We start from the raw sequence: 24299 nt of genomic DNA, 5'->3' as shown, positions 1-24299 counted from the left end.
GTACAGTTTTGTCAGTCCTAGGCCTGTGGACTCTTAATTTCAGTGGCTGCTCTATCATGTTACTTTAGTACAGTGGTTCTCAACCTTGGCTGCACATTAGAATCACCTGGGAAGATTCTAATGTGCAGCCAAGGTTGAGAACCACTGCTTTAGTATATTAAGTCTGATAAGTGCCTGGGAAAAAAGACATTGCTTTTATTTTGAATAATATCTAGATTCCAAATGAGTATGTATTTATTGTTTTTGAGGATATTTTTGAAAATTTATTCCTGATAAAGATATCACACATGAAATACCACTTATTTATTCATTCATTTATTTATTTATTTTTATTCTAATTTAAAAATATATTTTATTGGTTTTTTATGGAGAGGATGGGAGAGGGATAGAGAGTTGGAAACATCGATCAGCTGCCTCCTGCATGCCCCCTACTGGGGATGTGCCCGCAACCAAGGTACATGCCCTTGACTGGAATCGAACCTGGGACCCTTCAGTCCACAGGCCAACACTCTATCCACTGAGCCAAACCAGTCAGGGCAAAATGCCACTTATTTATAGCCATTTAAAATGTTTAAATTTAATATTACAAAGTTATATTTTTTATCCTTCTAGCCAAGATTATCTCTTATTATTTAATTTTGTCACTAAATTAAACATAAATACAGAACTTCACGAAATATGTAGTCAGAATTAACTGCAAAGCACAGGGTATCATAAATGTCAAGTGAGAGTATAAAGAAAAAACAAGTAGATTAGTACAACTTTGTTCTTATTTTCTGGGTTTCTTTAGTTTCTTCCATACTCTTTAATGTCTAAGATGAGTAGACAGGTACTTATTTACGACAGCCTTAATTTGTTAGTATTTTTGAAAGCCCAGATATTTATGCTTAAATTTTAGCTTCATTATTTGAGATTGTCAGCAATAATGTATATGACACATAATTTTTAAAAATTTAAGTACTTTTAAAAATAGTGATTAAACTAGATTTTGTCAGGTGACAAATCTTATAACTAATAGTATATGAGTTTATTGTTGTGTGTATGCTGTAAAAGAAGCTTGATTATATCACTTTTTGGAAATTGACTCTTAAAATTCCAAAAGTATTGTGGGAAGGACTTTTTAAAATATGAGACATTTGAGATATTTTAAATTTCTGTGATTAAAAATAACAACCTCTACTGATTTCTGTTAAGTCAGTCTTTGGTAGGACATTACAGTATGGTTCTTTTTTTTTCTTGACTATATCAGTACTTCTAAATTTTGGGAAATCAAGTTTGCCATTTTTTTGTTTGCTTTTAAGAAAAATAGCATTGAGTATTGAATTTTTCTTTTTTACTAAATTTAAATTCATTGTATAAAAAATTGCTACCTCCATCCAGCTCCAGTGTAAAAATATTTCCCACTTTATGCATATTTTCTCAAATTACAAATAGATGTTATAAAAGTTCATTAGTAAGTTATTTATTTATAATTTGGAACACATTTCCTGTTGAAAGTGTTAAAATGATGCCCCCTGGCAGCATATTTATTCCACATTGCAGCTCAAGATTTATCCCTTTGCTAAGAAAATATATTAAATGATACTGATGAAAATGTATAGTGTCTCTTTACTTGAAGAATGTTTTTCTAGCTGTCCCAGTTTTATAAAATTCTTTGTAACTAAAAAAATAAAGTATTAAAAAATTGGTATCACAATCAGATGCTAATTATCGCTACCTTTATTTTTAACATAAGATGGACATAAATGATAACTATTTATTACTGTAAATAATTATTAGATCAGTAATTGATCTGATAAGGAGAAAAAGAAGAAAGAACTGAAATGTATGGGAGGCAGTAGTGAAATAACTGTTTGTTTGGGGGTTTTTTTGAGAGGCAGTGTAATGTAGAGACAGAGGCATGAAATTAAAATCAGAAGATCTGGTCCTTGCTGGTTTGGCTTAGTGCAGCGGTTCTCAACCTGTGGGTCGTGACCACTTTGGGGGTTGAACGACCCTTTCACAGGGGTTGCCTAAATACATCCTGCATATCAGATATTTACATTACGATTCATAACAGTAGCAAAATTACAGTTATGAAGTAGCAACGAAAATAATTTTATGGTTGGGGGTCACCACAACATGAGGAACTGTATTAAAGGGTCGAGGCATTAGGAAGGTTGAGAACCACTGGCTTAGTGGATGGAGCGACTGAAGGGTCCTAGGTTCGGTTCGATTCTGGTCAAGGGCATATACTTCGGTTGCAGGTATGTTCCCTGGCCCTGGTCGGGTTGTGTGTAGGAGGCAACCAATCCATGTGTCTCTCTCACATTGATGTTTCTCTCTGTCTCCCCCTCTCCCTCCACTCTCTAAAAATCAATGAAAAAATATCCTCAGGTGAGGATTAACCAAAAAATAAATTAAAAAAATCAAAAGATCTGAATGCAACTACCATCTTCACAGTTAACTAGTTAAATGATCTTTTTAAAAATATATTTTTTGCCAGAACCTGTTTGGCTCAGTGGATAGAGCGTCGGCCTGCGGACTCAAGGGTCCCGGGTTCGATTCTGGTCAAGGGCATGTACCTTGGTTGTGGGCACATCCCCAGTGGGGGGCGTGCAGGAGGCAGCTGATCGATGTTTCTCATCAATGTTTCTGGCTCTCTATTCCTCTCTGTAAAAAAAATCAATAAAATATATAAAAAAATATATGTATATATTTTTATTGATTTCAGAGAGGAAGGGAGAGGGAGAGAGAGAAAAATCAATAATGAGAGGGAATCATTGATCGGCTGTCGCCTACATACCACCTACTGGGGATCGAGCCTGAAACCCAGGTATGTGCCCTGACAGGGAATTGAATTGTGATCTCCGGATTCATAGGTCGATGCTCAACCACTGAGCCACACCAGTTGGGCTTAAATGGTCTTGAAACCGATTACTCTTGAACCTGTATATTTATCCACACAATGAGGATCATAGATTCATTCATTCACTATTCATTTAGAAATATGTTTCTTGCTATGTTGTTAGAAGACCAACAAAATAATTTGAATAAAAGCAAGCAATTATGAACTGTATAGTATTTAGTCAAATTAGTGATGATGTATTAGTAATTTTTCTTACTGTCTTAACATTGGTTCCCTTTCTCCTGCCACCTTTACTTCTTTAATTGATAACATATTTTCAATGCATTCTTTGATTTTAGGACAGCACAGAAACTTTAGAACTAGTAGTGGGAGTGAGGCAATCCAGGTTTGTTCAAATTCCAGCTGATTCCCCCCACTCCCTTAAGGGCAATTAGGCGGGGGGGGGGGGGGGGGTTAAGGGTGGAAGGCAACTTTTCTGGATTAGCTTGTTTATTTTCTCTCTGTTGCCTTGACAAAGTCCTGTCTTTCTTGAGATGGGGCATAGCCTAAAGTGCCTCATAGTTGCTGGGTGTGTGATTAGTCTCTTTCTCTCTGCCTCCATCCCTCCCCCCAACCCCACCCCTTCCCATGTGTATCTAACTTTTCCTCTTCCTCATCTCCTTTCTCCACCTCTTTTCTTTGTTCCTTTTTAATCTCATACTTTGGTTGGTTTCTTGCTGTTTGCCTACAAATATGCTCAGGTTTCCCATGGCCTAAAATATTCTTGCTCAACTGTTAGTCTCTTTTCTTTCACCATCAAAGAGATGTTGATCTTGTTGCCTTTATTACTTCATCTCTTGCTTAACCTCTTGTGGAATGGCTTCTGTCCCAACCACTGTCCTAAATTTGTTCTAATCCAGTATCCTTTTTTGAAGTTAGTAATTTCCTTGATCTTGCTCTCTCTGCAGCATGTTGACACTACTGTTTACCCTTTTCTCCTGGACACTTTTGCTTTGGCTCTTGTAAGGATTGTATTTCTGATAGCTTTCTTCCTTTCCTCTTTTTTTTTTTTTTTTTTTTTTAAAATATATTTTATTGATTTTTTACAGAGAGGAAGGGAGAGAGAGATAGAGAGTTAGAAACATCGATGAGAGAGAAACATCGATCAGCTGCCTCCTGCACATCTCCCACCGGGGATGTGCCCGCAACCCAGGTACATGCCCTTGACCGGAATCGAACCTGGGACCCTTCAGTCCGCAGGCCAACGCTCTATCCACTGAGCCAAACCGGTTTTGGCTTCCTTTCCTCTTAAGTGTATTTTTGACCACCCGCTGCTCTGAGCTCTCATTAGCCCTCTTTCCCCAAACTTTCTCCCTTTGTAATATTACTTGCCTGTGACTAGCATTATTTACTCTATGTCATTGAATAGAAGCAGGATTCTGTTCACAACAAGAAATAATTTTTTTCCTAAAGCAATATAGTTGTTTTATAGCAATAATCTGCTTTTGAAATAGTCAGTTCTCCATTATTGAAGGCTTTCAGGTGGAGGCAGAGAGAACTCTTGTAAAAAGGATTCATGTATTAAGTAGAAAGTTGAGCCATCCAACTCAGAGATTGTAATTTTTATTTCATCCACTCCACTCCCAAGGATTCAACTTTGGCCTTTATTTAAATGTCTTCCAAAGCATTATTTCCAGCATCTCTGCCTCCTCATCCCTCTTTTCTCCCACAAGCACAGTTTGTGTTATCAAAATAGCTTCTGTTCTAGGCCACCATGCTTTCTAGTTTTATCATCATTGTCCAGGACAATTACAGTTAAAGGAAAGAAAAAATGTGAACAATAAAATGGCAATAAACACATATCTAGCAACAATTGAATCTAATTTTTTCTTTCCTTTAACTAGCATGGATTTGAGGACCACTATTCTATGCTTGGTTACTTTTCTGATATTAGATTATATCTGCCCATATTGGTTTGCTCTCTCTTTTCCCTCTCTGCCCCCAAACTAGGGTCACTCAAGCAAAGGACATCAAAGGGAAGGCTCAGGATCCTAAAGTTGAAATTGTTTTAAAACTTTTAAAAAAAGTCTTTGTTGTTGAGAGTATTACAGATGTCCCTTTTCCCCCCTCCTCCCATTGTCCCTTTTCCCCTCTCCTCCCATTGTCCCCCTCCACCTGGTTCCTGCCCCTGCGCCAGGGCTTCACCACCCTATTGTCTGTGTCCATAGGTGATGCATATCTATACTAATAAAAGGGTAATATGCTAATTAGACCCGGAGACCTTCTGGACAAAGCCATGGTGGCGGGGCTGAGGCAGAGGCGGTTAGGGGTGATTGGGCCGGCAGGGGAGGGCAGTTGGGGGTGAGCAGGCCAGCGGGACCACTTGAAGTTGTCCCAGAGGCTCCTTACATTATCTTCATTTTTTTGGATTCTTTTTTCTTTTTGCTCTCTTCTGATTGGGTGGTTTTTGTTTCCTAATATTCCAAATCATTGATTTGATTCTTGGAATCCTCTACTGTTGAATCCTTGTATATTCTTCATTTCAGTTAGTGTATGCTTAATTTCTGACTGGTTCTTTTTCATGTCTTTGACATTCTCACTAAGATGTTTGAAAGTCTCATTAAGTCCCTTGAAGCTCTTATGAAGATCCTTTAGTAACCTTATAACTGTGGTTTTGAACTTTGTATCCAATAGTTTGCTTGCCTCCATTTTTTCATTTGTGACATGTTTCTTTTTCTCCACATTTTGGCTGCTTCCCTGTGTTTGTTTCTATGTATTAGGTAGAGCTGCTATGTCTCCTGGAATTAGTAGAGTGGCTTTGTGTAATAGGTGTCCTGCAGGGCCCAGTGGCTCAGCCTCTCTAGTCATCTGAGCTGGGCACTCTTTGTGGACTGTGTGCACAGTCTTGTAGTTGAGCCTTGATTGCTGTTGGCATCACTGGGATGAATTGACCTCTAGGCCAATTGGCTCTGAGGACCAGCTGCAACTATAGTGGGAGAGCTGCTGTGCAGGAGACACCCCTATGGAGCAGGACTTGCTTCAGTGGGGCTTTGGTGCTCACTGAGTTCGCCCCTTGAGTGTGTTGCTTGTGGATGTGAAGAGTTGTAATCTGGTATGGTCTGAAGCTGTCTACCGGGTGCACTGGCTCTAGGGCCTCCAGGGAGGTGCAAAGCCTGCCATTGCCTGGAGCCACCCAGTAGGAGCTACAGAAAGATCTGCAGATGGCTGCTATTTGTATTGGGTGTGGAAGTGCCCAGGCAAGTGCTATGAAGCAAGGCAGGCTGGTACTAGTGCCAGGTCTTGAGCCTTTTATTGATAGGTTTGGGGCACACTAATACCAGCTGCAGCTTGTGTGAGAAATTTTAGCAAAGTCTGAAGCCTGAGCAAGGACAGGCCATTGATGTGGAAAAGCTGCTGTAAAGAACTTGGGTGGGACTGCAAATTGGATGGGATGGGGTCACAGGGAATCACCAGGGTGGAGCAAACAGTGTGAGCCCTGCTGATGGAGACTCAGATATGGCTGCCAGTTAGCCCTGCAACAGGGGAGGTCACAGCACCGGAACAATGACCCCTGTGAGCACCCCCGTCTGGGACTAAGCTGCCCCCGAGTTTGTGCCCTGATGCCAGAAAATCCAGTTTCTCCCTGTATGTGTCTGGGTCCCCCAAAGCTGCCTGGCACTGGAACTCAGAGGGATCAAGGCCGAGTAATTTCATGTGCTGTCTATTAAGGGGAACACCTGGGTGTACAGCAGCCTGTATGTCACTCAGCCACAATTCCTGCTGGTTTTTACAGCCTAAAGTTATGGGGACTTCTCTTCCCCATAATTGGGGGTCTGGTGTGGGGCTGGACCCCCTGCTTCTTATAGGAGGCCTTGGAGATATCCCTCCTGATTAAAAAAATGTCACATGTGGGTGTCGGACCAGCCCACTCTGAGCCACCTCCCCTGCTATCAGTTTCAGTGTGCTTTCTTCTTCTTTAGTTGTAAGACTTCCATTCAACCAGCTTTCAGGTGGTTCTGAATGATGGTTGTTCTGTATTTTAGTTGTAATTTTGATGTGGTTGTGGGATTCGGCCAGTACCGGTGTTTACCTATACCACCATCTTTGTTCTCCTGTTTTAAAACTTTGTATGGCATAGTCCTAATGTTTAATAAGATATTTAATATTAAGAAATTGTAGTAATTGCAATGATTATTGAATGTCTACTGTGTGTCAAGTATTGTGTCATGAACTTACATAGGTTATGTAAGTTATATTTAAGTTAAATCTTACAACATTCTTATGAGGAAGATACTATTGCTGTCCCATTTTACAAATGAGGAAACTGAGATTTAGGAGGGTAAGAAAGTTGTCAAAGGTCACACAACTAGGTCACAGAGATCTAATTCATTTTATGGCCAGTTTACTTAAGTGGTATATTATACTGGGTTATGTGAAAGGTAATGATCTAAAATCAAATTTTAGAAAGGCAGGTAATATTATACAAACAAGATAATGTTGTTGTTTTTAAATCTTCCTAGGTGACTCTGTCTGCAGCCACAATTGAGAAGGTTAAGCCACTGTCTTTAGAAGGTTAAGGTCATCTTTATTTATCCTTCTCTGATTTTTTTAAAAGTGTTTTTCTTAATTGATTTTAGAGAAAGGAAGGGAGAGGATGAGAGAGATAGAAACATCAATGAGAGAGAAACATTGATTGGCTATCCCTTGCACACTCCCCACTGGGAACCTAACCTGCAACCTGAGCATGTACCTCAATCTGAATCAAACCAGCGACCTTCCAGTGCACAGGTTGACGCCTAACTACCACCAGGCCACACTGGCCTGGCAAGATAATGTATTTTTGACTTGAGTTTTTAGACTGTTTTGAATGTACATGAACCTATATGAGACATTGTTAGTGGCTTGTGTGTTTTTACCTCTTTTTCCACATCAGTTATTCATTTGTTCATTCATTTATTGAACATTCATGCAGTTTATTGATTGTGAATTCTGTGCTGGGTGTGGTATATAGGAAGGTGAATGAAACAAATATAAGTTTACTTTATGATGGGGAGACAGGAAATAAGTAGATAGTTCTAATTTGGGAAAGTACTGTAAAGATCACAAACTATAATGCTAGTGGTAAAGAATAACAGGGTATGTGTATTGCACGGGGGAAAGAAAAAGAGGACATGTGCTTAAATATGGTGGTCAGGAAAGGCCAGTAAGCAAATATAAACACTGTTAAAATTTTGTTGTGTACCTTTTCATACATTATATATAACTATATAAAGTTCTTATATTAAAATGAGATTGTACTGTATATTCTGTTTTATATCTCATAATTGAATCTCTTGAAATAGTAGGTTTTTTGTTTCTTTTTAATCCTCATCTGAGGATATTTTTTCCATTGGTTTTAAGAGAGAGTGGAAGGGAGGGGCGAGGAGAGAGAGAGAGAGAGAGAGAGAGAGAGAGTAACATCGATTGGTTTATTCCCGCATGCACCCTGACTGGGGCAGGGGATTGAACCTGCAAACTGGATACTTGCCCTTGACCGGGAATCGAACCTGCAGCCATGCTGGCCAGGGCAGTAGGTATTTTTTTTTATTTAATCATCTTTTGTTTCACTCCAATTTCTGCAGTTTGGCTTTCACTTCCACTATTGGATGTGACATTGCTTTATGATGTAACTGGTCACTTTTTAATTGCCAAGTCTAAAGGAGTTTTTTTTCCTTATTATTTTATTTGAAAACTCTGAGCTGATATTTCTCTACTGGTTTTTCTCCCACTTTCTAGGATGTTCCTTCTTGTGTTTATCACAGTCTTTCATTATATCTTTCTTTTCTGTCTTCAGAAATGGAATTGTCTTAGGTTCTGTACTTGGCCTCCTTACTAATATTCTTCTAGAGTGATGCATTTAACACCAGTGTTTTATTTTTTAATATATTTTATTGATTTTTTTACAGAGAGGAAGGTAGAGGGAGGGAGATAGACAGAAACATCGATGAGAGAGAAACATCAATCAGCTGCCTCCTGCACACTCCCTACTGGGGATGTACCCGCAACCAAGATACATTCCCTTGACTGGAATTGAACCTGGGACCCTTCAGTCCACAGGCCAACACTCTATCCACTGAGCCAAACCAGTTAGGGTAAAGTTCTATAATGACACACCACAGTCTAGTGGATTGAGTCCATACTCCTTTGGAAGGTTCCACCCAGCCTAAGAAATATTCATTTTTTTTATCTACAGAAAAAAGAAATGAATGTTTACTGATATTTATTATAAGGATTGATACCAGCACCTTCAGTCAGTACGTATGTTCATTTATCAGATGATCACATCTATATATATATATATACTAGTAGCCCGGTGCACGAAATTCGTGCACATTAAAAGGGAATTAATTGCCCTAACCGGTTTGGCTCAGTGGATAGAGCATCGGCCTTCAGACTCAAGGGTCCCAGGTTCGGTTCCAGTCAAGGGCATGTACCTTGGTTGCGGGCACATCCCCAGTGGGGAGTGTGCAGGAGGCAGCTCATCAATGTTTCTCTCTCATCGATGTTTCGAACTCTCTATCCCTCTTTCTTCCTCTCTGTAAAAAATCAATAAAACATATTTTTTTAAAAAAGGAATTAATTAGCAGAGATATTTTAATATTGCTATTTGCCCTTTCTCTATAATAAAAATGTGAGAGATGAAAGGAAATTAGTAAAATGTATATGAAAATAATATATAAATTTATTAATAAATAAACAGTAACAAAAGGATATAACAACAACAGAGGCTTGATATAAAAACAACAAAAACATGATATAAAAACAAGTGATGCAAACAATGACTGATAAAGTGATTAAACTTATTCTAATATCTCCCTGTATACCACATTAAGAGTGAAAACACTTTCAGAGTGCTTAACTAATTTCCCTTGTGATGAAGTACTTAGAACTTTAACTGTAACATCACATGCTCTTCAAACTCGAGAGAAAGCAACATATAACTGACCATGTGCAAAAACGGGTTCAGGTAAGAATATGCCTACTCTGTCTAGAGTTTGTCCTTGTGATTTATTAATAGTCATCACAAATGCTGGCATCACGGGAAACCATTGTTGAATCAATTTAAATGGGAGGCCAGTGTCAGATGGGGACAAATTAATTCTTGGAATTAGAACAGCCTCTCCCTCTGCAGATCCTGTTAATACTTCAGCTTCGATAATGTTAGGTCGTAATCTTTTGATAATAAATCTGGTACCATTACAAAGACCCCATTTACTGTTGAGATTTCTCAGTAGCATGATGATTGCACCCACTTTCAATTTTAATTTATGACACGGCATTCCCGAAGGAGTAATACTATTAAGAAATTCAATGGGAAAATTTTCCTTTTCAGCATCATCTGTGGAATCAATGGAATCATCACTCAAATATGTGTGAAAATCTTCGAGTATATCCAAATTTTCTTCATTTAATTTTTGAACATGCTCATTTTTTGGACAAAGAATGGCACGTTTAGATATATTTTTAATATTATCTATAGCAGTGGTTCTCAACCTTGGCTGCACATTAGAATCACCTGAGAATCTTTTAAAAATCCTGATTCCTGGGCCTCATCCTCCGGAAATTGTTTCTTTGTTATGGGGTGGGGCCACAACATTAGTAACAAAGAAACAGAATTAAAACTTTATTGTGGGGAGCCACTACAGTGTTTTGGACAGGTTCAAACCTTGGACTGATGAGAGGGCACAATCCTCTCATTGCCACATGCAAGTTCCAGCTTGGAGGGCAGGGCCCTCCCAGACAATTATAGCCAACAGCTGTAGTTGTAACCTTGAACCTATGGTCGGAACACGTGGCCCCACATGCCTGAGTGATGTAGGCTTGATAGAGTTCAGGTGCATGTAGTTGAGTAGGATTGAAACCCAGGAGAATGTTGTAAACATCTTGGTCACGCCCTTACTTTGCCTTGTAGCATCTGCTATAAAATAAAGGCATGGCTGTGGGTGTGGTTGCTGTCTCTCAGAGAAGCAGCGTCCCACTGAGACCCGGCTTTCATTCCCTTGTCTGTCTTTTCTAAGCCTTTGAGCCACCCCCACTCAAGTTCACCCTTGGCCGTGTTGGCACGGCACACTTTATAAAGATACTAGAGGCCTGGTGCACGAAATTCGTACACTCGCGGGGGGCGGGGGGAGTCCCTCAGCCCTGCCTGCTCCCTCTCGCAATCTGGGAGCCCAGCTGACAGCTTAGGCCCACTCCCTGTGGAGCAGTCAGACATCCTTAGCACTGCCATGGAGGTGGGAGAGGCTCCCGCTACCGCGGCTGCGCTCACCAGCCATGAGCCTGGCTCAAGGCTTCTAGCTGAGCTGCACTTCCCCTGTGGGAGCGCACTGACCACCAGGGGGCAACTCCTGCATTGAGCATCTGCTCCCTGGTGGTCAGTGCACATCATAACGACCGGTTGTTCCACTGTATGGTCAATTTGCCTATTAGCCTTTTATTATATAGGATGCCTCCATGCTCCCAGGGCGGGTTCCTGCCTCAAACCCCGCCCTTACAGGAAACAGCTCCGGGAAACAGCTCTGGGGAGGGTGCAGCCATTGCCAAGACAACCCCTGCAGGACTGACTTCCTTCTGCTTGGTCGCGGTGGTTCTGGTCGTGATGAACACCACCCAGGATTTTTATATAAGTAGATAAAAGCCTAAGCAACTGTCCAACCATCTGACCGGTAGCTATGATGCACAATGACCACCAGGGGGCAGACGCTCCGACCAGTAGCTATGATGTGCATTGACCACCAGGGGGCAGACGCTCAACGCAGGAACTGCTGAGCTGCAGTGACTTGCCAGCTGCAGTTCTCGGGTGACGCACCTGGAACTAGAGAGGAGGGAGCCTGATTTTGGAGTGTGTCACCCGAGAACCTCCTTCTTGCAGTCCGGGACTCCTCAGGGGATGTTGGAGAACCGGTTTTGGCCCGATCCCCGCAGGCCAGGTTGAGGGACCCCACCGGTGCACGAACCCATGCACCAGGCCTCTATTTTAAATAGGTGATCAATTATAAGGGAATAATAGTGGTATCTTTCAGTTAGGTCATCCTTGTGATGTAATATAGTTTTCATGAGTGGTTAATTGGGTTTACAGATTATGTTATCTAGTTTTAACTAAACCAACTTTCACAAAATGTCCAATTAACTTAAAATGACTCTTGTAGGGAAATCACATTTTGGATGAAAGGTAATACTAATAATGGATCCACAAGTGAACAATAAAGTACAGAGCTGGGTTCTCCTCTTACTAGTGCAAGCTCTCCCTTAGCCATACATAAAAGCGTTCAAAAAAGTTTTCAAATTTAAGAATTCTTGTGGGTTTTTTAACATCCCTCCCCACCCAAAAAAAAGCATTTCAAATTTACTAATCCTTTCAGAGATGACATGTGACTGACAGTAATATTTAACTGAACAGTTAGTTGAACATACACACTCACACTCTTAAGCTGTTCCTGAAAGGTGTCTTTCTTTTTAAATAATGAGTGAGAAAATAGGTTATTTTCTAGAAACACTCAAGCTATGATAAATGTATTTTGAAAATGTATGTTTGAAATCTTTCATCATTATGTGATTTTGTTAAATGGTGAACTCTTTAAAAACCAGAAATGGACTTTTCTAACTTGTTTTAAAAACCTCAAAATAGAGAGTTCAGAAAGTATAATTATTGCTGGTAGGTGAAACTCTCCTGCCATTTGGGGGAGCGAGATTCTTGGGGTGCATTTTCAGAATCCCCCACAGAAGGATGGAGTGTGGAAGAGGACTTTACTTGCATGGAGTTACATTTCTGGGATTCCGAAGTTCCCTGTCCCTTAAAGCCAGCAGTCCTGGAAGAGGGGCACCTGGGAGTTTAGTAGAGTCAGAAAGGAGGCAAGTATCCAGAGCTTCCGTTCCATGTTGTAGTTGGGTGTGGTTTGGCATTCAGCCAGATTAAAGTCCATTAGTCCATGTGTGGAGCCCAATATGGCCATATGCCATTTGGATAGAGGGAAGAGGAGTGTCCTGCAGCAGGAGTCCCTAGAGCAGTGATGGCGAACCTATGACACGCTGTCAGAGGTGACACGTAAACTCATTTTTTTGGTTGACTTTTCTTTGTTAAATGGCATTAAATATGTAAAGTAAATATCAAAAATTTAAGTCTTGGATTCTCACAGCCAATTGGCCTGGAGGCCAATCCCTCCCAGTGTTACTTACAACAATCAAGGCTTAACTACAACAAGACTGTGCACAAAGACCACAAGGGGGAGCACCAGGAGTGTCCTCCTCAGGTAATTGGGGAGGCTGAACCACTGGGCCCTATAGGACACTTAGCACAGAAAACCATTTTATCAACACAAGGAAGCATAAAAAATGCGGAGACAAAGAAACAGGACACAAATGACAGAAATGGAGGAAAGCAAACTGCTGGATATAGAGTTCAAAACCACACTTTTAAGGTTTTTCAAGAATTTTCTAGAAACCGCCGATAAATGTAGTGAGATCCTCAAGAAATCTAGTGAGACCCTCGCTGTTGTGATAAAGGACCAACTAGAAATTAAGCATACACTGACTGAAATCAAGAATATTATACAGACTCCCAACAGCAGACCAGAGGATCGCAAGAATCAAATCAAAGATTTGAAATACGAAGAAGCAAAAAACACCCAACCGGAAAAGCAAAATGAAAAAAGAATCCAAAAATACGAAGATAGTGTAAGGAGCCTCTGGGACAGCTTCAAGCCTACCAACATCCGAATTATAGGGGTGCCAGAAGAAGAGAGAGAGCAAAATATTGAAAACCTCTTTGAAGAAATAATGACAGAAAACTTCCCCTACCTGGTGAAAGAAATAGACTTCCAAGTCCAGGAAGCGCAGAGAACCCCAAACAAAAGGATTTGAAAGAGGACCACACCAAGACACATCATAATTAAAATGCAAAGAGCAAAAGACAAAGAATCCTAAAAGCAGCAAGAGAAAGAAAGTCAGTTACCTACAAGGGAGTACCCATACGACTGTCAGCTGATTTCTCAACAGAAACTTTGCAGGCCAGAAGGGAGTGGCAAGAAATATTCAAAGTGCTGAATACCAAGAACCTACAACCAAGATTACTTTATCCAGCAAAGCTATCATTCAGAATTGAAGGTCAGATAAAGAGCTTCACAGATAAGAAAAAGCTAAAGGAGTTCATCACCACCAAACCAGCATTATATGAAATGCTGAAAGGTATCCTTTAAGAAGAGGAAGAGGGCCCTAACCGGTTTGGCTCAGTGGATAGAGCGTCGGCATATGGACTGAAGGGTCCCAGGTTCGATTCCCGTCAAGGGCATGTACCTTGGTTGCGGGCACGTCCCCAGTTAGGGGATGTGCAGAAGGCAGCTGATCGATGTTTCTAACTCTCTATCCCTCTCCCTTCCTCTCTGTAAAAAAAATCAATAAAATATATTTAAAAAAAAAAAAGAAGAGGAAGAGGAAGAGGAAGAAGAAGAAAAAGGTAAAGATACAAATTATGAACATACATATCTATCAACAAGTGAATCTAAAAATCAAGTGAATAAATAATCTGATGAACAGTATGAACTGGTGATTATAATAGAATCAGGGACATAGAAGGGGAATGGACTGACTATTCTTGGGGGGAAAAGGGGTGTGGGAAGAGATTGGACAATAATCGTGCACCTATGGATGAGGACAGTGGGTGGGGAGTGAGGGTGGAGGGTGGGGTGGGAACTGGGTGGAGGGGAGTTATGGGGGGAAAAAAGAGGAACCAATGTAATAATCTGAACAATAAAGATTTAATTTAAAAAATCACAGTAATATTTTTATGCTGATTAAAATGTTGAAATAATATTTTGTTGGATTAAATATATTAAAAAAAAAGAAAAGAAAATGGCACTGACTCAAAAAAAAATTTTTTTTTGAGCTGAAGTACAAAAGAATGAAAAGCTTTCTAGATTAAATCCTAAAGCAATATGCAGAATGGTTTAGACTGGAGGCAGAGAGACCAGTTAGGGGACCACAGTGTGATAGAAGACCACAGTGTGATAGAAGCATGATAGAGGTCAGGCAAGTTTAGATTTTATAAAGTAAGTTATATTATAAAGTAGGGTATCATTTTTGAAAAGCGGGAGAAGGGACAATTAGTTAACATATAATGTTGTATTGTACCCCGCGAATCACACAAGGACGCCTCAAGAAGTCGAATTAAGGAGCCACATTTATTTCAGAGCTGGCGGCTATGAGGAGGCAAATGCTCTCCAAATCTCGCAGCCCCGAATGGCAGTAACATCAGGCTTATATAGGCAAATATCACAAAGGTATCGATTACATCGCTAGGTTTGGAATGAGGAACCTGGTTTGAAAAAGCAGTTTGTTACAGAAGCTAAATTGAGCAAGTTAGTTATCTACAAAGATTAATTATAGTTTTAGGTCTTGGAGCCACTGAGTCAACGGAAGACACATTTTCTGGAGCCACTGGAACAATTAAAGCAATTGTGCTGTCCTAGTCTCTAGGTGCAGAGGAATGTGTTTTGAAAGACCAGTAAAACCACAATCAATGGGGTATACAATCGAATGGGGTGATTTTTATATAAGTTCAGGAGATCAAAAATAACTTCTCTATTATTTTAGCAAGCAAATAATTACAGAAGCCAGAACAGCAGGGTTAAAAATTAAACAGCAGTTTTTACCAGAGATGATCACTACCATGCTTCAATCTCTGTGTTAATACTCTGCTAAAATGTTTTGTATACATTGAACTAGTAGAGGAAAATAAAGAGACTCACTATTACCTTACCTATAATAGGCAATTTCATGCATAGTTCAGTAAATGATATGTAATTCCAGTATTCTCTGTAAGCAGTTACTATATCAGTGTAGAACAAAGGAAAGAAATTTTTGCACAGTATTGGGTAATGCCTGTGGTAAATGTTTCTCTGTTTCAGCTGCCTTCTCTTTCAGCCTTTAAGGAATTCCAGTTTCAATATATGGTAGTATTCTTCCACAACATTAAAATTTCATTGAAATCTATTGATTTCCCCCTTCTATATTTGAAGTTGTACAATACCATCTTCCGATAGAGTTACGGTTACAAATTTAAAACTTTTTTTTCTCTCTGATATCCATATTTTGCATTATTTATCTATTTAACATTTGACAAATATGTAAAGTTTCTTTCCCCCAACATTATATTGTGAAAATTCTAAGAAAAAAGTGAAAAAGTAGAACATGTTGCACTTATATATACTTCACTTAAGTAAACTATTTTTAAATTTTTCATATTTGTTTTATCTGTGTATTTTTTGCCAAATCACTCTTAAATATATTAGTATTCATGTTCTAAGTAAAAGGGCATTTTCCCATAATCTCAATACCATTAATACACCTAAGAAAATTAATTAAAATTCTAAAATCTCATGTAACATCCAATCCATTTTCAAAATTTCCCAGTTGTCTCAAGAATGTATTAGAGTCATTTTTTTATTTATTTTTGAACCAGTCAAGGCTCACATATTGCTTTTAGTTGTTGTCTCTGTATTTATTTCAATATAGAATAGGTCCCCACCTTTAAAAAATGACACTGATCTAAGCGTCCAGACCAAGTTTTCTTATATAATGTCTCATATTCTCAATTTGTTTGATTGTTTCTCAATGTTGTGTTTTAACCTAACAATCCTATTTCTCTTTATTTCCTGTCAGCTGGGGGGTAGGTCTAGAGTAGGGGGTATTTAAACTTGGGTTCACAGACTCCATAGGGTCTATGAATAGAATTCAGGGAGCCTGCAAACTTTAGGTAGGCAAAAAAAATTACATCTTTACTTTAATTCAGTGGTTCTCAATTGGGGTTATTTTGTTCTCTCCCCTCTTTACCCCTATTCGGCAGGATTATTTGGCTTTGTCTGGAGACATTTTTGGTTGTCACAACTCTGTGGGAGGGTGCTATTGGCATCAAGTTGGTAGAGGCCAGAGATGTATCTAAAGATCCTGTAGTGTACAGAGGGAGAGTACCAAACAACAAGTTATCCAGCTCAAAATGTCCATAGTGCCATGGTTGAGAAATTCTGCTTAACTGGATTTTAGCATTTCCTTTTATTATGAATGTAGGAAACCCTTCACAGGGCTGTTATCATTTCCTACAACTTTGCCACCAACAGAAATTTCAGATATTTTCATATCATATTAAATTGTTGCAAGTATCTTAATATTTATGCCCATTTATTGCTTAGAGAGATTTGCATTAATTGAGAAGCAAAAATATTACTACATTACAATGTAAAAAGTTTGATAGCTATATTTCAGCATAATTGTCCATTGTAATTTTATATATTTTATTAATTATAAATATTATTCTGGGGAGGGGTCTGTGGACTTCACCAGACTGCCAAAGGAATCCCCAGGACCAAAAAGCATAACACCTGGTCTATGTCGGGTGGGCTCCCTTTTCCGTGTCCAGCATGGAGAGAGAGAGACATGAACCGGTTCTTGAGTAGAGGCGCTGGGGATTAAGTAATGAAATAAAGATAGGACACAAAAATAGAAGAGACTGGGACCAGGTGTGGCGTCTGCCCTCTGATGGAGGGACAGACACCGAGAGAGCCAGCACCGGAAGTAGCTTTAATAAATACTCGCATAACAGGAAGTTACATCACATTTGGGTGGGCCTTGAGTTCCTGGTGACATCATGAGATCCACCCCCTTAACACTGGTTGAGAAGGTCAAACTGAGTGGCGTCCTTGTCTTTTGACTAGGACCGCCCCCAGGGCGGGGCTCTGCCTGCACCCTGAGTTTCAGTGACATATTTAAAGGTGCCCGAGTGTTTGCTAGCAGCCCTCTACACTGGTCTAGAGACTTAATTAGATTAGGTTAAACATTTTAGTGCAAATGTCTCATAGATGATGTTTATTTTATATTGTCTTTTCATAAGTCATATAATATCGAATTGTCTTTCTATTTTTAGTAATACCAAGTTTATTGAATACCTGCTATTTGATGACCTAGTTAAGGTGGAGATCTTTCCATTTTAAAGACACATTTTCCCCTTTGCATTGCTAAGTAATCTGTAGGGTGATACTTTGACATCAGTAGAATTTTGTTTCTGACAAACCTTTCACCTAATGGCTTTAGCGTACATTGATGATTTGGGGGCGGGGGGGGGGGGGTTACAAAACAATGACTTTCTAATTCAGTCATTCTTTTACATTTATTACTGGAATTCTGTGAAAAAGAGTTTTTCTTTTCCCACCCCAACGCATCCCCTTCCACCCCCTTATCTCTTCCCTCCACTCAGGTATCACTCTGCATTCATTAATCTTTATTTATTCAATATGTTATATTCAATTGGCCCTTCCTTTCTTCATAAGATTCACTTATGTAGGTAGCCCCCTAATTTTACATAATCCCTTTAAAGCTAGAGATTGTCCCTCTTTTCATAAGAATTAGGAGAGGTGTAAGCAAAAAATGGAAAATCTGCAAATGTTTCCTAATTCAGAATCTTGAATGAGTAAATAAAGTGATTCTCCTTCCCCTCCCAGATACAGAAATAACTTAAATGTTTTTCTACAATTCCTATCTCCCCAAATATTTCTGGCTTCCTTATATGGCACTTAGGATTTCTTTTTGCTGTAAAAACAACATGAAGGTAAGAAAAATAAATTGAAATTGTCATGTACTATTGTTGGAATCAATATTTAATTTATCTGGCATCAAGCAATGGGTGTTCAGTATAAACACATTTTGTGTATTTGCAACTTATCACTTAAAGTGTCAAAATGTGTTTATTTTAGCCATTTTATTTGATGAAATTAATAAAAAGTTGTCTTTACCAAATGCTTAATGTACAGTATTTTATTTCATAACAATGTTTCCTATTTTTTAGATATTTCTTCTCTCCTAAATATGCAAATGGTTTTATACAGAAATAACCATACACTTAATATGTATGGATATAACTGCAGCAAGCCAATGATGCCTTTCAAACCAAGGCCCTAATGAATTTTCCCAGATATTTTCGTGATAGTATTCTTTTGTCCCATGGAACTCACCAGACTGCCAAAGAAGTCCACAAAAAAGCTTGTGGCTCCTTATTGCTTAGAGAACCAACTATATAGGCTGTGGGTGGGGGTGGGGGTGTGTAAATATGCTTTATTTGCCGTTACTTCCCAATGTAAACATTTCACTCTAGCCACGTCAGTTTCCACACAATCTTATGATTATACCATGTCCCTTAACCTTTATTCATGCTGTTATTTGCTTTCTGTTCAGGGACCATGAGGAAGTTATTTATCTTTCTGTATTTTCTTAGTAGCTTGTTTCTGATGGTCTCAGTGAATGGTATAATAGGAAATGTCTCCTTTGCATTAGGAGGACTGAGACAGATATGCAAGGAAGTCTGGGAAACGTAATTGTTAGTTTTCCACAAAACGAGGGGAGTTAAAATGGATGAACTTTTTGTCACTGATCCTAGCCTATGTCTCTGCTCTTTTTTTCTTACTATTATTTTTCTATTCACCAGATTTCCTAAATTGGATTTTTTAAAAAACTTGTTAAACCACACATATATTTGTAAACACTTAGTTTACTTATTTCCAATGTAAGGGAACTTAGACTAGGTGATCTTTAAGTTTCCTTTCAGCTATAAGTTTCTGCTTATATCCACTTATTTATTCCTTCATTAAAATATTTATTGAATACCTGCTATTTGATAGGTATGTTCAGCAATATAAAATTATCCATCTACACTAATAAAAGACAAACATGCCAATTGACCGTACCTTCACTACACCCTAAGCCACGCCCACCAGCCAGAGTGACTATATGCAAATTAACCCAACCAAGATGGCGGCCGGCAGCCATGGAGCTGGAGCAAGCAGGAGGCTTGGTTGCCCCGGTGATGGAGGAAGCCAAGCTTCCCGCCAGCCCTGAGCCGGCTGTGGCCTCTGCTAAAGGCAACAAAGTTTCAATTATAGAAGATAAACAAATCCCAGATACTTGCTTCCAACCAGCCTCCACTGGGAGCTTGGGTGGCTGGGGGCCTTGGCCAGCCTGCAAACGGCCCTCAGCCCCTCACCCAGGCTGGCCAGGCACCCCAGCGGGGACCCCCACCCTTATGGGGCTGTGGCCAGCCTGCAAACTGCCATCAGCCCCTCACCCAGGCTGGCCAGGCACCCCAGAGGGGATCCCCACCCTGAAGGGGCTGTGGCCAGCCTGCAAACAGCCATCAGCCCCTCACCCAGGCTGGCCACACCCTCAGGGGTGAGGGTCCCCGCTGGGGGGCTTGGCCAGCCTGCAAACTGCCATCAGCCAGGCACCCCAGCAGGACCCCCCACCCTGAAGGGGCAATGGCCAGCCTGCAAACGGCCCTCAGCCCCTCACCCAGGCTGGCCAGGCACCCCAGTGGGGACCCCCACTCTTAAGGGGCTGTGGCCAGCCTGCAAATAGCCATTAGCCCCTCACCCAGGCTGGCCAGGCACCCCAGCGGGGATCCCCACCCTGAAGGGGCTGTGGCCAGCCTGCAAACGGCCATCAGCCCCTCACCCAGGCTGGCCAGGCACTCCTATATAATAAAAGGGTAATATGCAAATTGACCCTAACAGCAGAGCGACTGGGAATGACTGGTCACTATGACACACCCTGACCACCAGGGGGCAGATGCTCAATGTAGGAGCTGCCCCCTGGTGGTCAGTGCGCTCCCACAGGGGGAGCTCTGCTCAGCCACAAGCCAGACTGACGGCTGCCAGTACAGCGGTGGTGGTGGGAGCCTCTCCCGCTGTGAGAGTCCACAACCAGAGTGGCTTTCACAGGTTCAAAGGCTTGGAGGAAGAGCTGACAGACAAGTGATACATAAGAAGAAATATTATTTTTATTTTTTATTTTATTTATTTATTTTTTTAAATATATTTTATTGATTTTTTACAGAGAGGAAGGGAGAGGGATAGAGAGTTAGAAACATTGATGAGAGAGAAACATTGATCAGCTGCCTCCTGCACACTCCCTACTGGGGATGTGCCCGCAACCAAGGTACATGCCCTTGACCGGAACCGAACCTGGGACCCTTGAGTCCGCAGGCCGACGCTCTATCCACTGAGCCAAACCGGTCAGGGCAGAAATATTATTTTTAATACTGGGGGAACCAGAGGAAAACTCAACCATAGCAGTCAGGTTCTCTCTGTTGCTTCGTTCCCAGCTGCTTTTATTTGCTAGAATGCACATTGCCTTTAGGAATGCAAACAGACATATCAATGGTAATGTTTAGTAAACAGTAAGATTGTCAGGTTTTGGGGGAGTTTGCTTTAGGCCATTGAGTCAGCAGCAGGTAATAAAATGTAGATATTCACCCTGTTAATATCAAAAGGAGTCCTGGTCAGCCTTCTGCCAGACTCCTCACATTTATATCAATTACTGTTGATCTTGGTCTCCAGCATCCCGCCTCCTCAGCAGCGCTACGGATGTCCAACTGCAGCTTAGGCCTGCTCCCCGCTGGTAAGTGGACATCCCCTGAGGGCTCCCGGGCTGCCAGAGGGATGTCTGACTGCCAGCTTAGGCCCGATACCCCAGGGAGCAGGCCTAAGCCAGCAGGTGGTCATCCCCCGAGGGGTCCCAGACTGCGAGAGGGCACAGGCCGGGCTGAGAGACCCCCCCCCCCAAGTGCACAAATTTTTGTGCACCGGGCCTCTAGTTCTCTAATAATAGAATATCACATGTTTATCCAGGTTATGTACTACTTCATTTGTAATGTCTTACCTGACACTGTAGCCTATATTATGTTGCCCACAAATTCAGCATTTAACTAAAAAATGTGGACATAGGTTAACTGGTTTTTTGCTTAGTGTTTTGCTTACTTAATTTAATTGCAATCACCTTGAAGAATGATACTTTTATAGTCATTTAATATAGTGACAGCCACATAGTAATAATAAATATAATACTAACATTTATGAACACAAACTTTGAGGCAGACATGATTATAAATGGTTTATTTTACATGTATCCATTTCTTTGTTACAAAGTGTTTATGAGATGGGACCTCTTTCATCCCCATTTTTACAGATAAGGTAAAGCTTTCAAAGGTTAAGTAAATTTCCTTAAGGTTATACTACTGGTACATGAGGCAGTCACCATTTCAGAAACCCATGCATTTATCCAATTTGCTATAATGCATAATTATTATATACTTGTTGAATGAAGGGAATATTTTTCTTTTAATTTATACTGGTTGCAGCTTTGGTGTCTGTTTGCACTTTGAATTAAAGTCTAAGAATAGGTAATTTTGGGGAAGAATACTTTTTAAACAAGGACAAATAACTTGCTTTGCAAACTAAGTATATATCGAGTGACTCACAATAGAGAATATTCAAATTGTGTACTTGGGGATTTTGAATATTGTATCTGTTTTTGAAAGAAAGTTTTTGACATGCATAATACTTATACAAGGTGAAGCAAAAGTAGATTTACAGTTTTTCGTATGGAAAAAGACATGCAGGTTATGATTATTACAGTCACTTTATTAACTGTATTTTGTGTACTCGGAACTATAAACCTACTTTTGCCCCACCCTGTAGATGAATTTTGATTTGTGTTAAGTGTCTTGATTATTATTTGTTTCTTATTCATTTTCAGTTGAGTGGTGATTTTATGCAATGGCTTCAAGCCACAGTTCACCAGTGCCTCAAGGAAGCAGCAGTGATGTTTTCGTTAAAAAAGAGGTAGATCCAACAAAACACATTCGACCTGTGCAGTCACTGCCAGATGTGTGTCCCAAGGAACCCACAGGTAATGCCTTTTTTTTTTCCTTTGAGGATTTATATTAACTGTAAAGGAGTAGACAGATTTCGTATACTCATCTTAAAAGAGTAAATTTTATGATGTTAAAACTAAAGAGAGATAAATAATTCGGAAGTAAGTAAATTAGGAGATTAGAATATAGTTCTTTTCATGCATTTCCATAAAAGAAGTACTTACATAAACTCTTAAAAATATTTTGAAATGTATAGTTCGAAAAGCTCTTTAAACATAATACAGTCAATCCTCATTATTTGTGGTTTTCATATTTGCAAATTTGCCTACACCTTAAAACTTATTTGTAACCCCAAAATCAATATTTGTGGCACTTTTGTGGTCATTTGCAAACATGCACAGAGGAGTGAAAAATTTAAATTACCCAATGTATACGTTCCCACCTGAGGTTGAACAAGGCAACACTCTGCCTTCTTGTTTCAGTTGTTCATGGTGTAAACAAGTCTTTTTGTAGTCTATTTAGTGCTACTTTTTATTGCATTTTTGTGTATCTTATTGGTGATTTTGCTTTTTAAAATATTCTCAAACGTAGTGCTGAAGTGTTTTCTAGTATTCCTAAGTATAAGAAAGCTGTAATGTGCCTTATGAGGAAACTATGCATGTCATATAAGCTTCATTCAGGTATGAGTTGTAGTTCAATGTTAGTGAACGAACAATATATGTTATATATTAAATATGTAGTAAGTATATAAAACTATATATTAAGTATATAGTAAATAATGTGTTTTTAAATAGACACATGCATATGATTCTGTATTAATCAGTTGATGAAAATGTTGTGACCACAAAGACTTACAGGAATCTAACCTGTATTTCCACTAGGGTCAGTGTTTCAGTATTTGCTAATCAAGTGCTCAGTGGCTTTCTAGAACAGAACTATTGTGAATAACAAAAATCAACTGTATATTTTTCTTTCCTCTATGGTTAATGCCACAGCAGTATTTATGTTATCTAATTATAAGCAAAAAAAAAGGAACTAGTACTGTCTGCCACAGTATAATAGAAAAAACGCTCTACCTATGGGAAAAAACTGGAATATTAAAGAATAGAAGATATTCAGTTGAAGGTAGAAGAGTTTTTGTGTTGAAAAAAAGATAAATTGTACAGCAAGGAAAGGAATTAATGAAAGACTTTCTTTACCATTTACCCCACCCTGTGACTACAGCTCTCAAATTTTGCATATTTGAGCTTATACAGGTTTTTTTCTTCCTTCAGCAATTGATGCTGAAAGCTCATGTTTATTTCATCAGATTGATTTTTATTAAAACATTTGCCATAGAAGAGAGTAGTTGCTTTGTATAATGTAGAATCTAAGCATTTTTATTTCTCTAGGGTATACTTTCAAACATAGAACTTATTTTACAGAGTTCTCTTGTTTACTTTTTGCAGGTGATTCACACAGTTTATGTGTTGCCCCATCTCTAGTTACAGATCAACACAAATGGACTATATATCATTCCAAAGTAAATCTCCCAGCAGCATTAAATGATCCTAGATTAGCAAAAAGAGAATCTGACTTCTTCACAAAAACATGGGGATTGGACTTTGTGGACACTGAAGTCATACCTTCATTCTACCTCCCACAGATCAGCAAGGAACATTTTACAGTATATCAACAGGAAATCTCTCAGGTAACATCTAATCTTGAAGTTAGTTATAGTCAGGTCAAAAGTAATTTATAATG

At 39.6% G+C, this 24299-nt stretch overlaps 1 protein-coding gene across 4 annotated transcripts in view; it reads left to right on the top strand.

Annotated features, from left to right (window-relative positions):
- Nucleotides 1–24299, top strand: part of VPS54 (VPS54 subunit of GARP complex) — a 101016-nt gene that overhangs the window by 11699 nt on the left and 65018 nt on the right. For 3 of the 4 annotated variants that reach the window (XR_011473172.1, XM_070429330.1, XM_070429329.1), the window contains exons 2-3: nucleotides 22439–22591; nucleotides 24005–24246. Coding sequence is in view for 3 of the 4 variants with exons in the window: in XM_070429330.1 (XP_070285431.1) it covers nucleotides 22459–22591; nucleotides 24005–24246 (375 nt within the window). In the remaining variant the exon portion in view is untranslated. The remainder of the gene's footprint in view (nucleotides 1–22438; nucleotides 22592–24004; nucleotides 24247–24299) is intronic. The other variant, XM_070429331.1, reaches the window with a different exon arrangement.

The sequence above is a fragment of the Myotis yumanensis genome, unplaced genomic scaffold, assembly GCF_028538775.1.
Source record: "Myotis yumanensis isolate MYYU_CA2020_CCGP unplaced genomic scaffold, mMyoYum1.0.hap1 SCAF_11, whole genome shotgun sequence".
Taxonomy (NCBI): domain Eukaryota; kingdom Metazoa; phylum Chordata; class Mammalia; order Chiroptera; family Vespertilionidae; genus Myotis; species Myotis yumanensis.
This window is presented reverse-complemented; position numbering and strand designations above follow the sequence as displayed.